This window comes from Pleurodeles waltl, chromosome 10, assembly GCF_031143425.1.
Source record: "Pleurodeles waltl isolate 20211129_DDA chromosome 10, aPleWal1.hap1.20221129, whole genome shotgun sequence".
NCBI classification, from domain to species: Eukaryota; Metazoa; Chordata; class Amphibia; order Caudata; family Salamandridae; genus Pleurodeles; species Pleurodeles waltl.
In genome coordinates this window covers 1,019,763,055-1,019,777,080 of record NC_090449.1, presented here as the reverse complement: position 1 = coordinate 1,019,777,080, position 14,026 = coordinate 1,019,763,055, and the positions used below count along the sequence as shown (strand labels likewise).

Genomic DNA, 14,026 nt, shown 5'->3' with positions numbered 1-14,026 from the left:
GAATAATAAAGAATACCATTTTTTTGCCACATCCTTCCAAGACATCTGGGGCCAGATGTAGCAAAGGGTTTTACCCATTCTGTGTCTATGGGAAAATGTGTTCGTACATATGGCCCCAAGTGATTTAATTGTGGACCTACTGAATAATTGCGGGCTGGTTCCACTCTATTTCTGTATTATTTTAATTATCTGAGTGATTGGTCCACAAACCCAGTGAGGTGGGCAACTGGCTATCTACAAAGGGGAACTTACTGCTTTGCGCAGATGAGCAAGTCTTTAGCTGTCTCAAAGTTGTCTCTGGCTATTTTCACCCTGTAATTGTGCTTGCTTATGCAGAACGTCTCTTTGCCTACACCCTCCCCTTCTTCCTTGAGCCCAATCTGTGATCTCCTCTTTGTTCAGGATCCTGCCTTCTTTCAGGTCCAGGATTTGTGTATTATGTTTTATGAACTCCATGATTCCATTTTCTGTGTGTTTCTTCTTGTTTTGCTTGTTAATATTGTCTTCCCTGTTGTTTTGCAAGTCCTCCTATTTATGTTGGTGATCTTTTATCTGGCATTCTGTTTTTGGCAATGGTTCTTCTGTGGACAGTGTCTTGTTTGCCACTGTCTAGAGTGAGCTTTTATTTTCCTAGAGTCACTGTTTTAGTTTTTCTAAATAATGCTTAAGTCTTATTGTTGGTGAGAGTACTTTCCACAAGCTTTGTAGTTTAATGTGGAACATTTTCTGTCTCTCTGCTTTGTTTTCGGACCAGACACCTTTTGAGGGAACCTTTTGGTTAGGTTTACACCTCCTTCATCTCTATTGGCAGTCATTAGCCCGTCTCTGCCCAGTTCATGAGTCTGCTCCCTTGGTGTCTTCTGAAGAGAAAGAGTGTCTTATTTATGTACGCACCCAGGATTGCTGCTTTGTGGCACACTGTCCTCCCATGCTCATTTTGTAAGATCCCTGTAACTCCTAGAATGTAGTGGAGCGGCTTTGCCGCAAGGGTGACTTGCTGGGATTTAATGGCTCCATTCAAACCTCCCAGCTGTATTTTCAAGATTAGTACTGTATAAATGGATCCATGCGCGTGCCCCCTGGCATATGCCATGTATGCTTTTGCACTGCAGTTCCCTGATATGGGTGTCCTAACTGTGTGCAAAGGGTTTGTTTTGGCAAATCTTCAGTTTGCATTTGTCTGTCCTCTATATAGCTGACATCCTTCAGCAGAACCATAATGGCTTTGGGCTATGGGGACACGGAGGTGTACTTTGAATGCAGTGATTTGTTATTCTACTTTTCTCTCTTGAATAAATTCTAACCTCTGCTAATCTACAGCCACTTGGGTCATTCTCCATACCATCACGACTAAGGGGCTGATTTACAGTTTGGCAGACAGGCTACTCCATCACAACGGTGAAGGATATCCCATCCGCCGAAATATAAATCCCATTATTCCCTATGGTACTTATATTTCGGTGGACAGTTTATCCACACAACTTGACTTTTCCCTGATCTGCTGAACGAGAGGAGGGGGCTACTAAGAGCACTCTCCAACCAGCGCGGCAGTCGCTCATGCAGAAAAGCTGGGATCGCATGCCTCAAGGCAACAGATATTTCTCTGAACCGTAATTTTACGAACTTTTTTTTAAACTTGCAGCAAAAAAATGAAAATCTGTGAGATTACACTGTTTTACACCTTCTGACATTTCACTGAATTTTCATTTTAAACATGGCCACAGATAATTGCTATTATTGTAATATTTTGAATTTTTTAACTATGTTTTGGTACTTCTTATAGATTATTACTGTAGTGGGGTTTTTAAAACGAACAAATGTATTCTACGGTTTTTAATAACTATGCATAATAATAAAATCATTCACTCAGACCCTTTATAAATTGTCAAATAGTACATAATACATGTACATGTCAACAATAGTTCTGGTGTGTGCACAAAAAGCTGATAGATTAGTATAGCATGAACTTTTTAAACCTCATTTTGCCACACAATTTGCAGAAACTCATTAGGAACCCAAGGTCAAATGCACACACTTTTCACTGAAAATAAATTTTGCATTGAAGAAATATAAAATATGTATAATGTTCAACAATTGTCACTAATGGCTATGATCTATAATGAATATAGATTTAATTATCACACAATTTCATGGTTTTATCAACTACAATTTTGAAAGTAAATATCTCAGTTTTAAGACAGACCTACTTTCCCTATTTATAACATCAAATAATACAAATTTTATAAGGGGTTCTTTAAAAACCATGTCCCTCTTTAACAGAAGTATGAACTTTTGTCAAAGTAAAAGTAAGGAATAGAGATGAATCAGATAAGAAATGCATTTCCACTCTTCTTTTGATCACGACCATAGAAAAACGTATCAACTATCTACATTATGTCTAGCACACTGAGTGATATTTTGCACTAAAAAAAATCCACCTACCTAGAAGAAGGTTCAGGAATGCTCGGCTAAATCTCTGGGCATATGCCATTTCAGGCTTGAGGGCTCTTCCCAGTCGCACCAAGTGCTGTTCTTGTGGAAAGCTGGACAAGTCTGCAAGCTCACTGTTACTTAACTCGTTGCCGAAAGCCAAGGTGAACAGGATGAATCCTTGGCACTTTGCTAGCTTGGTGACCTCTTTCAGTTTCTCAATGTCCCAACTGCTTGTCCGACTTCCAATAATTGTAAATATGACTTTGTTCTTTCGCAACTTGGGAGCCTTTAAGAAGATGTTGTCAATGGTCCACTGCACAGCGTAGCCAATGGATGAAGGTCCTTCTAGTTGTGAAACATCATTCTGGATGTGCCTCTTTATCAAGCGCTTACTGTTGTATGTAACAAAGTCAAACTCTGTTTTGACAGGGCTTGTGCCTCTGTTGGGGGTGAAGCCAGGCATACCCTGTTGCACCAATGCCACTCTGGCACCTGTACCCCCTAACTCTGGCTCTGATGTGATTTCAACCTGATCAAGCATGATGCTAACAAATTCTTTCACCCGCTCAAAGTCTTCGCTGCCAACCGTGCGGGAGCCATCTATGATATAAGCAAGGTCCATGTCAACCTCCACCGGAGGAGGGTCATCCTGCTCACACTCCACATCTGCATGGCACTTATCTGCGAATTGAAAAAAATATAAAACATACATAATTCTGAAATAAAGTACTTTCAATCAATATTTGTAGTAATAACTGTACCTCTGATATGCTGGAGTGATTTATGCACACAAAAACAATTTTAGTGTACTATTATCATCACCTTCGTTTGTCCACAAAAAAAGCTTATAAACCATTAGTTTTCTTCTTTGTTAAAGATTACTACTGTGTGCTCTAAATGAAACCAATGGAACATTGGGGTGAGCAATGAGCATCTGCTATAAGGGTTGGCAATTGAGTGATCAAGCATTAGAGCATTAATTGAAACATTGTGAGTGGGACAGCCAATCAGATTCCTCCAATGAAGTCAGCAACTACTGGTAAAGAATCTTTTTGGCAGCTCTTACAACAGGCAATAGATCTTTTAAATGGTTATGCAACAGTGTGTTATTGACAAAGCTGACACTTTAACATACTAATATCATGGAACCAATACATAATGCTAGTTAATGTTCTCTGCTCAATGAATGTCCACTCAGTGGTAGCTCCACCCATATTATTGACAGGCTCTGTCAGCAGCATTTGGTGAAAGTAATTTCTCAATGCAATACTTCAAAGCACAAGATGACTGAAAGCCCATTTTGACTAATATGATATCCTAGCAATTGAGGCCAATATTTTTCATTCTTTAGCATGGCTGAGAAACCAGCCTTGGCACCAGGTGCTTAGCTAATCCACTCTGATCTCGAGAAGTGGTATCCATTCTCATCCTTTGGCACAGGTAACATGTTGAGATAGCCTTTGCTACTTATTAGCCCGCTTGCTTGTATGCAATATCTCATGTTGAGTGGTTTGATGGGGATATTCCTGACCTTCTTGAATTGTCCCTCTTCAATGTTCAACTCAGATTTGCCCTTGTACTATTTTCTAGGTTCCATGTGAGTCTTCATTCCTCTTAACCTGCTGCCCACTCTGCAGCTTTTTTATTCACTGTGTGTGGCTGGATCTCCCACTGACAGATATTAGACTATTCACTGTATCACAAATCAGGCCACTAGGCTAATGCAAAAATGATGATAGTAATCAAGATCAGAAGAAGGGCAGCACGCAGAATATTGCAATCAGGGCAAGTAAATGTAAAAACTTGAGATTTGGTTTTTAGCTTGTTCAGCTCTTACGTTGTCTGTGATCTTCCTAAGATATCTTCCATGCAGTATGTTGACAGACAAATGGATATATAAAAAGTAGACTCATTATGAAGACCAAAGCAAAAAACCTACCCTCTTTAGAAGCGTGTCATCACTCTGTTGCAGATGTGGCCAATTGATTACTCACGTCCTTGTCCCTCAACACATAGGGGGTTATTACAACTTTGGAGGAGGTGTTAATCCGTCCCAAAAGTGACGGTAAAGTGACGGATATACCACCAGCCGTATTACGAGTTCCATTGGATATAATGGACTCATAATACGGCTGGTGGTATATCCGTCACTTTACCGTCACTTTTGGGACGGATTAACACCTCCTCCAAAGTTGTAATAACCCCCATAACCTATATAAGCTGCCATGCTTACCTTTAAGCAGAAGAGGCCACTCATGGAGAGGTCCAAGCTATGGTCCTCTCCCCAGGAAATGATGACTGTACCTAGGACCTATTTTATGTAATGGATTAATCTGGAAAGGTACAAATCGGGCACCTATTTCCAAGGGCATAGCTTCTGAGGGTGTTTGGGTTGTTACACAGTAAATGTAGTTTTTGGTTAATAGTCAGGGTACAGGTGCACACACACACACACACACAGACACACACATGCTTTGTTTTGTAAGTCTTCAAACATTAAGGCCCTCATTATGACCCTGATGGTCTACTGACCGCAAGGGCCACGGTGGAGGCTGGTGGTGAAGATCTCCACATTATGAGTGTGGCGGGTCGGCCTCTGCCAGTCTGCCACATCTCTGATCATGCCGCCAGGGTGGTCGGACCCGCTGGGCCGGAGATAAGCATCTCTGACTCGGCAGTCCACAGAAGACTGCCAGCAGTATTAGGAGCTGCCTTTCCACCAGGGTTTCTGCGGTGGTAGCACCGCCACGAAAACCCTGGCAGAAAGGCTACAGCTGAAAGGGAATTTCTTCCCTCTCACTGGCAGATGACATACCCACCCCCCACTCCCACAAGCAAGCAGAATTCCCCCAATCCCCTATCCCCACCTCCAGGTACAGCACCACCCTTCTCCCCAACCCCCCTCCTCACATACATGCACATACATACAGACACCCACATGCACCCCACATACACTAATTCACCAACGCTGACATACACCCACTCACTCACATGCACCCATACACGCATTCACTCACATGCATCCATACACGCATTCACTCACATATATCGATACACGCATTCACAACACTAATACTCACATTTACCACAACACTCATACTCACGTGCACCATAACACTCATACTCACGTGCACCACAAGACTTATACTCGCATTCACCACAACACTTATACTTGCATTCACCACAACACTCATACACGCATTCACCACAACACTCATACTTACATTCACCACAACAATCATACTTGCATACACAGGTGCATACACACTTACATTCATACACACAGGCAACACTCACTCATACATGCACACACCAAACCCCCGCCCTCCCACCCCTCTCCCCTGTCAGACGATCGACTTACCTGGTCCGGGGAGGAGGTCGTCCTGCAGGGAATGGGCGCTTCCACCTCCAGCAGCACCCCGCCATCAGGACACCGCCACGTCGTATTATAGCCCCAGCACCTCCTCCCACCAGCACGACTACTGCTGGATTTATGCTCAAAATGTAGAGAAAATCCAGCAGTACTCGTGATATAGTGGGTTCGAAAACCACCAGCACTGGCGGTTTTCTGGCACCCGTGGCTTTGGCGGTCTTGCAATAAGACCGCCAAAGTCATAATGAGGGCCATAGTGTTTTCCTTCACTCAGTACCCCACCAACGCCCATACCTCTCTCTTTCCATGAAGCCCCTCTCTTGTACCCTGCTTGTCATATAGGGGGTCATTCCGACCCCGGCGGTCAAGGACCGGGGATGCGGGAGCACCGCCAACAGTGGCGGTGCTCCTCAGGACATTCTGACCGCGGCGGTTCAGCCGCTGTCAGAACAGGAAAACCGGTGGTCTCCCGCCGGTTTTCCGCTGTCCTGCAGAATCCTCGATGGCGGCGCAGCTTGCTGCGCCGCCATGGGGATCCTGACACCCCATACCGCCATCCTGTTCCTGGCGGGTCGCCCGCCAGGAACAGGATGGCTGTATGGGGTGTTGTGGGGCCCCTGGGGGCCCCTGCAGTGCCCATGCCAATGGCCAATGGCATGGGCACTGCAGGGGCCCCCGTAAGAGGGCCCCACTTTGTATTTCAGTGTCTGCTTTGCAGACACTGAAATACGCGACGGGTGCCACTGCACCCGTCGCACATACCCACTCCGCCGGCTCCATTCGGAGCCGGCTTCCTCGTGGGGAGGGGTTTCCCGCTGGGCTGGCGGGCGGCCTTCTGGCGGTCGCCCGCCAGCCCAGCGGGAAAGTCAGAATGGCCTCCGAGGTCTTTCGACCGCGGAGCGGCCATATGGCGGCTCCCTCCAGGCGGGCGGCTCCCGCCGCCCGCCGGGGTCAGAATGACCCCCATAGTGTACTTTAACATTATATGCCAGTGTGAATGTTGGAAAATCTGAAACTCACACCCCACCAATCTTACTGGCCAAGCTATGCCCCAGCCTATTTCCAGGTTAGTGTGAAGTGTAATGCTGACATTCTGTCAAATGTTTTTGGGTGTATCCAAAGACTGTGTAAAGTATTATATGCACAAATTTAAAGCTGAATATTTGTGAATTGGTGAAAGCCACCTTAAAGAATGGTGTGCACACACAACAATATCAGAATATTTTTAAGTAAATGATTCTTACCATAGCAGAGGGTGCAATCTGAAATAATCCCTAAACGCTGGTCCTCTGTTCTTTTCCAAACAAATACTTTAGCTCTCCCTGTGGAATCCACCTAACAAAGAAAAATATTTTGTCTGTAAAGGCAGATGCAGCAAAGGCAATCAAAGTTAATAATTCACCCATTATACTATAACTAAAATGAGGGTAATCCCACCAGTAGATTTCCCTCCAAATTCAGTCATTCCTCCACAAATCAAAGGATTTTCTATTAACACCTAACTCTAAATTATGTGATCTATTGTTTTGTGTTGTAACAATTTATTTAAGTGGAAGTAAATGTTAACATCTCTTTCAGGAATATTGTTTTTATTTCATAGACTAGTGCACTTCAAAGCTGCCTTCTGTTAATTATAATTTGTTTTTATATAGGAAAAAATAGTTACACAAGTCCTTTCTTAAATGCCTAACATATCAACATTTATTGATATTCAATAAATGAATTTATTTTCCTAGGGTTGCAGATCCTACAAATATGGGACTTCTATGGCACGTAGATTGAAAATGTGTTTGAATGTAGAGGGAAAATATGTATGGATCTGGACCCTTGAGTGTCAAATTTACTATAAGAGTTGTTTGAAATAAATAGTATACTTTAAAATTATTATCCAAGAACACACTGGAAGTGTATATGAACTGTAGTTGGTAAATCACATTTTGACATCAATCGACAAATAAGTAAGATATAGCATCAATGGAATCTCAAATGTGAAGAGGAAGTCGAAAGATGCACATATGAAGGGTGAATGCTATGGCATGTACCAAGTGGTACTAAAATTAGTTAATAGAAGGAATGTATTATGTAGGAAAGGAGGATTGCCAGAAGTTGCAGAAGTACATTTGAGACTTCTGCTGCATTGCTTTTTGAAAAGACACCCGTCTTTTGGTAGCTCAATGTTAGTGAAAACTATTTTACAAATCAAAAAATGAAATGACATAATTTCATATTAACGTCAGTTTCAATTAAATCATGAACAAACATGTTTACAATCTAAAGTACAATTTCAAACTGAAGTGATGTTGTTATCTACTCTGGATCAAAGTGCACTTTGATTGATTGTGATAGTGATGTAGGTAATGTGGAAGGGGCTCAAACAAAGACCTAGGACAAATTGTCTGTCTTTTTAAGACAGTGCCTGAAAAAGTTATAATTGGTCATATTTAACAATAATTTTAAAATGCAATGCCTTAAAGTGCCGAAGACCAAACAACTGAATGGGTATTTACACTGCCAGAGATATTCAGTTATATTGACCATGGTAAAAACTAGCCCAGTGTTAGCTAGCGCTTTGAAAAAAACACAGATGCCATTTAGCAGATGTGTTAATCCATACTTTAGTAAGTACTTATAGAGAGCCTTTGAATTTCCACCCTATGGTGTTGTGGATGTAATAAACTGCATATGCTTTAACTAACAATTAATTGATTAGTTTTTGCTTTCTGTGAAAGTTTGATCAACATATTCATTTCTTTTTTATTTAAAATTTTATTTTTTTCTCTTTCTAGTTTGGAAATGCCTGATATTCACTCAGCATTCCCAGTTATTTATACCATTTAATAAACATGTTATTATTCTATATTATAGGTTATTAACCAGTGATTTGAGAAATGTTAGAAATACCATGTGTTTCAATTTACTTCACCTCCATCACCCCCATCCGAAGGGAACTCCATTGGCTTCCCTTGCTGGCATGCACCATCTTCAAAACCACCTGCATAATTTACAAAGTCATCATGACCAGCACCCCTGCTTATCTTGCAGACAAGCTCAACACCTATTGTGGTTCTCGGCACACCTGCAGTCAGGACTCTAATATCCCTGCATCCACCAGGTCCACCTCAATGCTGTTACAATTTAGGAAAGAGCTGAAAATGCACCTCTTTAAAGAATACTAGACGACAATGCATTACTAGTGCACAAACTGGCTATCTCTGCTGAATTTATGCTGAACTTTGACCGTGTGCAACACTCCTTTCCCTTTTGGTTAGGTATGTGCCATAGAAATGCCATATATGTACCCTTGTAAAATCAGTATGTAAAAGTGTAAATTGCTCTCCTCTGTGTGTCTTTACCTTAGGTATTCTTCTGTCTTTTTCCTTGTGTGATATGTGTGATTGTAATGAAGAATGGCTTCAAGTTCATCACAACATTTCCATAAATATTCCTCCATCATAAAGATCATGTGACTTAACCAGCAGTGTTGGCCATGTCCATCTCTTTTCACTCTGTCATAGTTATATAATACAAAATCATATTGCATCAGCATTGTAACCTCTGTAGAGAACAATACGTTGGCAGACTGAAAAATGTACCGTAAACCAAAGAAAATGCCATGCATGACCTCTCTTGTATTTGGTTAGACATTGTACGGAGGAGACCCACCATTGTACATTTCGGTTCCAGGCTCTGTACAAAGTGACCTCATGCAGCAGAAGAAATGCTGAGGGAGGAGAAGGGGGGCAGATTCATGAATGAAAGATGCACCGGGCAATGTGTCCTTCCACACCCTCCAAACCAGACTTTCACAGCTGGAAGTCAGTGCACCCTCTAATGTAGTGACAGCGTATTTCGTATGTGTGCAATATGAACTGCTTGTGTTTTTCAGGAAAATGTTGAAGACTCCACTGATTTAAATCGTGACATAATTATGTGGAGCATCCTGCTGTAGTACTCAGAAGCAGTAAAGTTTGCCGTTTGTGTTCACAGACAAACAAAATATCAAACTAAAACACAAAATCCTTCAAAGGCTACGTAGGTCAAATAGACAGGTACAAAATGTCTTGTCAATCAGTGCTTAAAAATTAGGGGTGTATCATCCTCCAATCATCCTTGTTTAAACAGGAGGGAATCATGTCTCATCCATCAATAATTAAGTAGGTGGAAGCCATCTCATGCCTAATCGACCACTGCTTAAACATACGGAGGTCATGTTGCTCAACATGCACACATCTGGAAAAATACAGATATGTGCAAATTGGGGAAAACCTTACAAAAGTTGTGCTTTATTTAGTTTTTCTTTGATAATGCTATCCAGCAGTCCTATATTCAAGGTCTACACAAGCTAAAAGAGTAATGTTTACCTCAAAGGCCTTATAGACATTGGGCACGTCTGCAAAGGCAATCACCACAGGAATGATTTCCGAAGCACTCATCTCCAGCACAGCTGTATTGATGGAAACATCGTCTTGGGATGGGCCATTCGTCAAAAATATGGCCACCTTCCTCATTAGAACTCCCTTGCGAACCCGCTTGAAAGCATTTCGGGCCACAAACTTCATGGCACCACCAATGTTCCGTACAGCAGATGATCTTTCTGGGGCTATTCTCCTCACAGCTTCCAGGAGTTGGCTTTTTTTTTTGAAGTCTGAAAATCTAATGAGGTATTTAGTGCTGGCACCATACGACATAACGGACACCCGGGCACCCGATGGGCAGTTACTTTCACTGATATTCAAGCCTTCCAGGTAGGACAGCACAATGTTCTTCATCCTCTGAAATGCAGCAGCTGTGACATCCTGTGAAGTGTCCAGGGCGAACACCACTTCAGTGGGATACACTGGGCACTTAGATGGACCTATAAATGAGGAGAATAGTGTTGTGCTAAAGGACACATTTAAAGAGGTTTTAGAATTTTAAAGAGAATACTATTATGTAAAATGATTTACCTGAGCAGCAAGCTGTAAAGAAAAACAATGGAGAAAATTGTAATTTTTATAAGTAACACAAAGCACAAAACTTTCGTCAATTCAACATTAAGAATTTTTCTTTGGCATCTGAAGGCATCATAATGTTTTAAACTGTGTAAAATCCATCCAATGTACTTTAAAACAAATAAGGAAACAGGTCACTCTATTTCTTGCAAGTCTTTCGAAATACCTTCTTAAATGACTTTGAGAAGTTACATACCTGTGAAGGAGTGGCTACTACCAATTGCCATGCTCTACTTTAAAGGGCATCTTTCTGTGCTAGTTCAGTAAGTGAGTAACAGTGGTCTCCTGGACTCTGTCTCATGCTATCATAATCGGTCAAACCTATGCTAAGGACAGTGCATCCTCTGCAAGGACAGCACTGTGCCATCATAAAAAAAACTGTTTTCATGTCACTGCCAAAATCAAAAGGATGTCCCAAGAACTAATGGTTGCCCACATACCTCAGTGATGAGAGCTTATTCATTGGCCTGACAACAGTTAAAAAAAAATGTAATTGAGTGGGACGTAGAGAAATATTTTCTTTCCGTGTGACTTATACATCTACCTACACCACCATTTTTCATTCACAAAGAGGCTACTGCAGCCCTGCTCAGAAACACAGAAACCCCTGTTCAGAAAATATTCTACTTTCTTCAGTTTGCAGTTTTTCTTCTTTTTACACAGATCATAGTTATAAAAGCTGCCCTTCTCCAAATCTCTTTGTGGTTACAGTCAAGAACAAAATGTCAATTCTCAGCCCTGATTCTTATCCCAATTGCAACCTGAAGTTAATCTCTCCTTATTTTGCAGCAAGACACCTCCATTCTTCTAACACAAACCTGTGGAACCATGAGCAAACTGAGAATTTGTGGATTAAGATCATACTCTGTAGCACTACAGCACTAAAGGGGCATCTCCAACAACTAGACCACAAGCATTCGACCGCCTACACTTCTAGTTTTCTCTGTATTTCTCTCTCTCTCTCTCTCTCTCTCTCTCTCTATATATATATATATATATATATATATATGTATAATAAAAAAAAATACATATATATATATATATATATATATAGCCTTGGGTCTTAAAGTCTTAAATCAGCTTTTGGAAAGATAACTGGTATGCTTTGTCTGAGATTTAGAATCAATTGCCAAGCCTGAATTTCAGTGGTCTTAGTCGGCAGTGAGGTTCGTTAAAGGCTAACTCCTCAAAGTGAAGAGTTTATGATAGCTAATAAAACCTCTTTCTTAATGGAATTAAGATACAAAAATGTTGTTGACGTTCACCATCTTACCATAGACATGCAAGAACAAGGAGCTACATATGATCTATAATTTGACCTTGTGGTTGTGCCATGTCAAATATCGTTTTTTGCAATGAAAGATGAATCTCTGAGCCTTGGCATCTGTATTTTGGACAGCTGTACCACTTCGCTGGAGATCCATTAAGAGCCCCATTCATATAGCCCAGCTATCAAGCCACTAATTGATATACCAGTTCCAGAAACCAGTTTGCGGTGAGCACATCACCTCCAATTGCCCTTTCATTACTTTAAATTCCCCACAATGCCATTAGAGGTCACTTTCCGGGGTAGTGTTATAGCACAACAAGGCATTCATTGTTTTATGGGCGAGGAGGTGGGTATGATCAAGTATGGAATGTTCAAGTGCAAGTGAACATAGATACAGACCACACCGCTCTCCCATCAGGGCCATTCACTGCTGGTGGATTTAAGGGATTAACAAAAATACTTCAAAGGCTACTAGGACACGCCTTTGGCCAAGCTATTATTGATTGTCTCAACCTGCAGCATCTTCCCAAGCACAATGAAAGCCACTGCGAGTTTGTGTTTTATAAAACAACACAAATATACTAGACCTCCACCCTGCGCAGAAAAGTGCACAAAATGCAAATCTATAATTCAAAATCTAATAATCTGTGACAAATAAATTAAGTAGTTTAACTATGCCAGAGAAATTAGAGAATTTAAATCTGCTCAAGAATTTAGGAAACAAGTGTGCATAATTTTGCTGCAATTTTTACAAAATGTAAAGAAATACTTCTTGGTTACTTACGACAGTTTGTTCGGGTGAAGTTAATAAGCTGACAAGGCTGCAAAGGAAACAGGCGAGAGATTCATCAATAGAGCTTGCAACATTACAGTATGTCTTTTTTATGTTATTTCTAAATGTTGTGCAGACACATTTAGACATTTCCAGTTTTCAAAAGTACAAATATTTGCCAGTAGATAAATCGTTGCTACCCATAGTTTTTGAACGAGGCGGAAGATTAAAGGAGTTATTTCATACAAAACAAGAGGAAAGAAAATGCAATTGCATCACAAATAATTCAAGCGGAACTCATTTTCATTGATTTCTGTCATCAAGAACTCTTAATTTTTCACTTTTTAACTACAGTTTTATTTATTTATTTATTTATTGTATTACTGTATTTAACAGCTTAGCTATGGCCAAGAATACATGGGAAGACTTAATATCGAAAAATAAAGGCTATTAGATTTGCTAGATGAAAATCAATAGAGACATATGACAATTAACATTTAAAACCACCAACAATTCTGTCAATAAGGGGTGGTGGGTGGATGCGGGGCTATGATAAAAAACGGGTATTCATTAAGGAGAAATAATCCGAAAGGGGATGTTCTTCGGAATTATGGCATTAGGGGAGATTCTGACATGTTCTGTAACTGTGTCTCAGCTTTTTAGGATTTTTGATTTTTTTGTTTTAAAGTTTCAATTTAGGTATTCCTACCAAAGAAAATGGAAGTGCTTCTAGAGTTTGTGAGCCCAATGATATTTGATAGTTTGCTGTGGAGGTATGAGAATGTTGCTTCGTGGAAGCAGCTAGAATTGTTTTTCTTTTATTGAGGTGGGATACGGTAGGGTAGGTCGCTTCCCCGCCACTGCAGCTCCACCTGCCCATGCCCCTGCCACTGGTCTGGTAAGTCCTAGGTTCCTCTTTCTGCTCCGCTCCCATCCTTCTCCTTTTTCGCTCCTTCCTCCTCTGCCTCTCCTCTCGTGCTTCGGTCTTTCTCCTCTGCCCCTCCTGGTGCGCTTTTGCCCTTCTCCTTGTGCCTCTCCTGTTGTGCTCGTGTTTTCTCCTTGTGCCTCTCCTGTTGTGCTCGTGTTTTCTCCTTGTGCCTCTCCTGTAGTGCTCTTTTTCTCTCCTTGTGCCTCTCCTGTTGTGCTCTTCTTCACTCCTTGTGCCTCTCCTGTTGTGCCCTTATTTT

The 14,026-nt window shown here is 41.3% G+C and overlaps 1 protein-coding gene across 1 annotated transcript in view; it reads right to left on the bottom strand.

The window, feature by feature from the left end:
• LOC138262145 (collagen alpha-4(VI) chain-like) overlaps nucleotides 1-14,026 on the bottom strand; it is a 343,879-nt gene that overhangs the window by 46,940 nt on the left and 282,913 nt on the right. The window contains exons 34-38 of the mRNA XM_069211929.1: nucleotides 12,852-12,888; nucleotides 10,753-10,764; nucleotides 10,168-10,661; nucleotides 7,051-7,141; nucleotides 2,443-3,114 (exon numbers count right to left, since the gene is read on the bottom strand). Of these exons, the coding sequence (XP_069068030.1) occupies nucleotides 2,443-3,114; nucleotides 7,051-7,141; nucleotides 10,168-10,661; nucleotides 10,753-10,764; nucleotides 12,852-12,888 (1,306 nt within the window). The remainder of the gene's footprint in view (nucleotides 1-2,442; nucleotides 3,115-7,050; nucleotides 7,142-10,167; nucleotides 10,662-10,752; nucleotides 10,765-12,851; nucleotides 12,889-14,026) is intronic.